Source organism: Jaculus jaculus, chromosome 18 (assembly GCF_020740685.1).
Source record: "Jaculus jaculus isolate mJacJac1 chromosome 18, mJacJac1.mat.Y.cur, whole genome shotgun sequence".
In the NCBI taxonomy this organism is placed as follows: Eukaryota; Metazoa; Chordata; class Mammalia; order Rodentia; family Dipodidae; genus Jaculus; species Jaculus jaculus.
The window spans coordinates 20,531,589-20,537,588 of record NC_059119.1 but is presented as its reverse complement, the minus strand read 5'-3'; the positions used below and the strand labels follow the sequence as shown (position 1 = coordinate 20,537,588).

Sequence of the window (6,000 nt, the reverse complement as noted above, 5' to 3'; positions counted from 1 at the left end):
TCAAATTAAATAAAAAAATAAATTTTTAAAAAGAGCCAGATTGGCAAGCTTAGTGTCCTGAAATCCCAGAAAAAGAGGAAGAGTTTGAAGAGGAGGGAGTGTCAGCTGGGCCAAACGCAGCTGGTAGTTTAAGAAGCAACAAGGCTGAAGAGAAAGCATTGGGAGGTCATGGGGATCAACTTATAGGTAGGAAAGCTGGCTGGTGCCTTCATTTGACCCCAGGAGTTTTCCATGTGGGAAAGCAGCCCAGCATTTCACTCTGATGGAGGAGCTCTGCATAGTCTTTTAAAGGCATCCCACAGAGAATCCAGGCTGGCAGAGATGGTCACCTTTTATTAGGATGCCCACAGCACCCAGGCCTGAGCAGCACTTCATGGGCCAAGCTCCTAGGCCGCACCCTGCCCCAGGCCCTCACCCCGGGGGCTCAGAACTCGCAGACGACGAGGCGCAGCTCTCCGCAATCCCTGTCATTCCATTTGCCGTTGGTGAAGATCTCCACACAGTTCTCTGCGCCGCCGTTGTTGTTGGGCTCCCCGGGGACCCAGTTGGAATAGCCCAGGGACTCCCCCGAGGGGTAGGTGAACTTGCCCTCGGAGTTCACCCGGGTCATGCTCAGGAAAGCGGCCTTGTTGTGGACGGTGATGAGCTGCTGCAAGGCCGCATTCTCGGCCTCGGAGCGCGGGGTGGCCAGCTGCCCCCCAGCCTGCTCGCACTGCGCCTTGGCATCTTCAAAAGGCTTTTCGGAGCCCACTGTCTTGAAGATCTTGTCCCCAACACTTCGGCCATTAGGAAAGAGCTCCGCTGAAAGATGAGAGGTGGGCTGAGGTTGGTGGCATCCCCTAGCTGAAGCTCAGGGACCCTGAGGTACTCTGCCAAAACCTAAGCCTTCGGGATCAGATCTTTGTACACAGGGCCTTAGGGTCTTAAGGAAGACACTCAGTTCTAGAGGTGCCCTGGCTGCATGTCACACTCTGTGTGGGTGCCACGTGACCACCCCCCCCATGCGCAGGTAACAGCACCCGAGCTCAGAGACACTAAGAACAAGGCCTCAAGTCATGCAACCATCAAACAAGCATGCAGTCAGGAGCAACCTTAGTCCCACACCAAGTGTGGACAGGCTCTGGCTGTGTCAGCCCATGAGGTGTGATGCTGGAAGTGACTCTGCAATTACTATGTAGAACCGACGACGTTCCCCAGGGCAATGACTGGTGTCTGAGCACAGAAACAGCGCGGCGGGCCGCCATCCACTCTGGTGTAATAAAGTATGATAATGCTGGTTGTCAAGGGGGACCTACGCCATGTAGTGGGGTTCAGAAGGGACAGGGTGAGGCATCTGAGAGTTGAAATATGCTCAGCTCTGCATTGAGTCCGTTCCCACATACGTCAGGCGGTGCTGGGGAAGGGGTCAGCGCGCACGAGAGGTGCACTGGACGACCCCGAATGGGGATCAGCTCAGCCACTAGGCCTCGCCCTGGCAATGGCTAGCTGGGAGAGTAAGAAAGAGGAAGTCACTTTCTCCTCAGCTTTGAAATGAGGGGAGGGTCACGTGATCAAAGCACCATCGCATTGCAGATCAAGCGTCTCTCATTCCCATGCATCTCCATCCCTGTAGCTTCGGGCCCTTAGGTGGGCTTGCATGAATATGCACGTGCATTCATCCAAAAAGGCACGTGAGAATGCCTCAGGTCCAGCCAGATGTGTGTGCAATTCTGTGTGTGTCTGCTGTGTGCACATGAGCTCATGTATGTAGAATGAACGACATATCAGTACATGGATATGTGGCGGGTGCATGTGCACATGTTCTTGGTGTGTGATTCGCAGTGCCTGTGACTGAGTGCATATTCAAATATGCCTGTGGAGAGAGAAAGACAAGAGTGCTGAACACTCTCACCTCTGAATTTGGGCATCTATGCAGGCAGGATCCAATACTCTCTTACTTGGATAACCTTCTTTTTGTGCTTTATCACTCAGAAAACTCTTTCTGACATAGTAAGATTTTTCTGGAAGATGTTCACTCAAAACTGATGTCACGGCCCTGAGAAATCAAGCTAAACTTAGTGGATGCTTTCTTCCTCCTGACTAGTTGTCATAGTGCTGGAAAGGTGGGGAGAGAAGTCAACAACAGTCTTAATCAGCTGTGGACCCTGCAAGTTACGTAACTGGCCAAGCCAAGCAAGATGTGCTCACCAGTGCAACAGCAGCATTGTCTCTTATGGGGAGAGCCAACTGCTCCCGGACTGAATTTGAGAGGCCCACCCTGTGGCAGGGAATTCATGCCTGGTGAAACTCAGTCAAAGACCTATGGCTAGAGAGATTATAGACCCTACGCGGGTAGTCACTACTAATGTTGTTTGGCTAAATAGAATGTTGTGCCCTTCAAATTGCCCTCCGAAATATTTATGTCTATGCCCACAATTTAGTACTGTTCTCACTTTGGACCAGATGGCGCTGACTGCGGAGGAGACTCACAATGCTGAGGAGTGGCAGTCAAGCGCTCGGCACTCCATGAGACTTCTCAGCCGGGCGTGGTGGCATGCCCCTTAAGCCCAGCACTTGGGAGGCAAAAGTAGGAGGATTGCCATGAGTTCGAGGCCACCCTGAGACTACATAGTGAGTGAATTCCAGGTCAGCCTGGGCTAGAGTGAGACCCTACCTCAAAAAACAAAAAAGGAAGAAAGAGAAACTTTTCTATCACACCCTACCAAGGGGTAGAAAGAACGCAAGAGCTAAAGGATGGAGTGCTTTGAAACGTTATCTTTCAGACCCAAAGCAGCCATTGCATTCAAGACCTCACAGAAGCTACTGTTACCTGAACAAAAACTACAAACACTGGGCGGGGGGGGGGGGGGTGGAGAGGAAGCCCCGCATGGTGGCGCACGCCTTTAATCCCAGCACTCGGGAGGCAGAGGTAGGAGAATTGCTGTGAGTTCAAGGCCACCCTAAGACTACATAGTGATTCCAGGTCAGCCTGAGTTAGAATGAGACAAAACAAAACAAAAAAAACCCTACAAACATTGGGCCAATCTCCATGTTACCATGGATGATGGAGAAAGGGGAAAATGATGTCAAAACAGAAGAGGAAATACTTGGGAAGAAGGGGTTCAGTGGAAGAAGGGGACACAAAAGAAAGTAATGGGAGAGAATTATGATTAAAATACATTATCCATGGGCTTGGAGAGATGGCTTAGCGGTTAAAGCACTTGCCTGCAAAGCCAAAGGACCCAGGTTCAGTTCCCTGAGACCCACATAAACCAGATGCACAAGATGGTGCATGTGTCTGGATGTTTGTTTGCAGTGGCTCAAGACCCTAGTGTACCCACTCTCTCTCTCTCAAATAAATAAAATAAAATAAAATATTTTACAAAATAATTTAAAAATACTGTCAACCACGTTTCCCCCATCTCTGCAGAAACTGACTGAGGTCTCTTGGTCCACACAAGGAATACCAATAACCTCACCTAAGACCCTCACATAACTGGAATGGGGGAGAAGGAGTCTGAGAGTACAACTGTTTCATAAAAAGTAAATGTAAAAGAATGCTAAGATGAAACCTATTGCTGTGTATGCTAACTTAATTAATAAAAATTATTTTTAAAATGAAAAATAAATAAAAATACTGTCAATAAAAAAGTTTTTAAAAACTGATGTCATGGAAGGCAGGGGAGGTGCAATTACAAAAAAAAAAAGACACAGAGCCCTCAGGTATGTGCTCCTGGAGGCCTCTGACAGCTCAGGACCCCACATTCAGTGAAGTCACTGCTCCCTGCTTGTCAGGAACTGCAGGCAGAGCCCAGCCCTGGCTGGAGCCCAGGAGTCTCCCCTGCTAACCCAAGAAGTGTGCAGAGGAGGGAAGCTCAGTGACCACATACCAAGGTCACTCCTCTGCCTGCCTTGACTCCAGACCAGGATAGGACTGGACTCTGTGCTGCCCAGAGCTGTGTGTCCACAGATCTTGGACATCCCCACCCGTGGCCCCATAGGGACAAGGAACACAGCCCTCCCTGATGGGTCTCTTCTTGGACCAGCACCAAGGAAGCAGGTGTCAGAGTTACTGAATCATATTGGACCCAGGACATCTATCTGCCCCTTGGCACAGGCTGTGCTGAGATTGGAAGGTGTTCAGGGGCCGGGTAGCTTCAGCCGCGTTTCTGCCACCCTGGTGAACCACATCCTCCTCTGTATCCTTTGGACCTAATTCCAGTTCTTGCAGCACGTGTCTTCCTGCCCAGTCCTTGTGCCCAGCCCCTTCCTGCCTCAGCCACAAGCGCAGCCATTGACGTAGTTCTTCATCCTAGACCCAGGGTGAAGCTGGGCCAACTGAGTAACCATAACCCTAACACCAGCTCAACCCCAAGCCAAGGCCTAGTAGTTATACTTTGGACCCATCGCAGGTACCACTTAGGTATGGACCCAGGTACTCACCTTTCTTATAGCGAGAGAGGGCGGCCTCCAGTTGCTGTAGCTGTCCTTTAATGGACCTCACCTGGCTCTGCAAAGCGACATTGTCTGCAGGAGGGAAATGGTCAGGGAAGGTTGTCCTAACGGTCTGCGACCAGCTCAAGCCTGGGCCTCGGGGGAAGCGTGGAGGTGGGGAACTGGGCTGACCCCAGCAAGCCCACGTCTGTGATCTGGTTCTTTTATTTTTAACTTCTTACTTTTTATTGACAACTTCCAAACATGATGAGCAACATAGTCCTGCTGTGCAGAAATCTTGTTTGTTTGTTTTTTTTCACTTTTTATTGACAACTTCCAGGCATTCTGGACAATACAGCATGATCATAATCCCCTCCCAGCACCCTCCTTTCTCCCTCTCCTGAAAACCCTCTTCACTGAATCCCTTCTTTCCAACTAGTCTCTCTCCCACTTTGACGTCATCATTTCTCCTCTTGCTATGCAGATCATTTTCTTTAACATGTTGTTTATTAATTGATTGGAAAGACAGAGAGGGGAATCACTGCAAATAGTATGTGCCACCTTGTGCATCTGACTTTATGTGAGTGCTGGGGACCCGAACCCAAGACGGTAGGCTTTACAGACAAGCTGCCTAACTGCTGAGCCACCTCTCCAACCCCGTTATGCAGGTAATGTCAACCCCTGCGAGGTCATGAATACCACAGCCACTCTGAACATGGAAGACAGTATTGAAAGCACTCCTTCTCTTTTTTGGCTCTTACATTCTTTCTGTAACCTTTTACACAATGAACCCTGAGCCTTGGAAGATATGATAGAGATGTCAGGATCTTGTTCTTTTTCTTTCCTTCCTTCCTTCTGTCTTCTTTTTCATTCTTTCTTTTTTCTTTTTGAGGTAAGGTCTCATTATGTAGGCCAGGGCACCCTGGAACTCACTATGTAGCAAAGACTGCCCCGAACTCAGAGTGATCCTCCTGCCTCCACTTCCCAAGTGCTGGGATAACAGGTGTGAGCCACTATGCCTGGTTTCTGTGCAGGAATTTCTCATGGTTCCTAAGCAAGTTCCTGAGCCTCACTGACCAGTGAAACCCAGTGGTATTTTGACTGGAGACCTGGGAATAAAAATGGTGTCTCCATTCTATGAAGGAAGGGAGGAATGCCGCATTAAGGTCTACTCACTGTTGGATGCTCAAAAGCTATCCTAAAACCAGGAAGACAGCTACCAATGAAAAAAAAAAAAACCTGTCCAAGTTTGCCTCCCATATACCTTAGGCAGACAGCTAAGCCCAGAGCCCAATTTGCCTCCTAACCTGCCAGCTGAGCCGGGTTCTATCCCCACCTGACTGTTGGGTGGTCACCCTCAATTCCAGAGTGCTCCCCGCTTCCTGGGGGCTTCCAGGGCCAGGAGCTGCAGTCTTACCTGCAATGCCACTTTCTCCCTTAGCTCCTCTGTCTCCAGGAGCACCTTTGTCCCCTTTGAGTCCTGGGGTTCCCCTGGAACCTGGAGCTCCCTGTGGACCCACAGCACCAGCAGGCCCTGAAATCCAAGAACTAGGTATGGATATATTTTTCATGGCACATAAATTGTCC

General features: G+C 49.8%; 1 protein-coding gene across 1 annotated transcript in view; it reads right to left on the bottom strand.

Moving 5' to 3' along the window:
• Positions 1-424: 424 nt before the first annotated feature.
• Positions 425-6,000, bottom strand: part of Sftpd (surfactant protein D) — a 36,938-nt gene continuing 31,362 nt past the window's right edge. Inside the window, exons 7-9 of the mRNA XM_045137768.1 lie at positions 5,831-5,947; positions 4,423-4,506; positions 425-801 (exon numbers count right to left, since the gene is read on the bottom strand). Of these exons, the coding sequence (XP_044993703.1) occupies positions 425-801; positions 4,423-4,506; positions 5,831-5,947 (578 nt within the window). The remainder of the gene's footprint in view (positions 802-4,422; positions 4,507-5,830; positions 5,948-6,000) is intronic.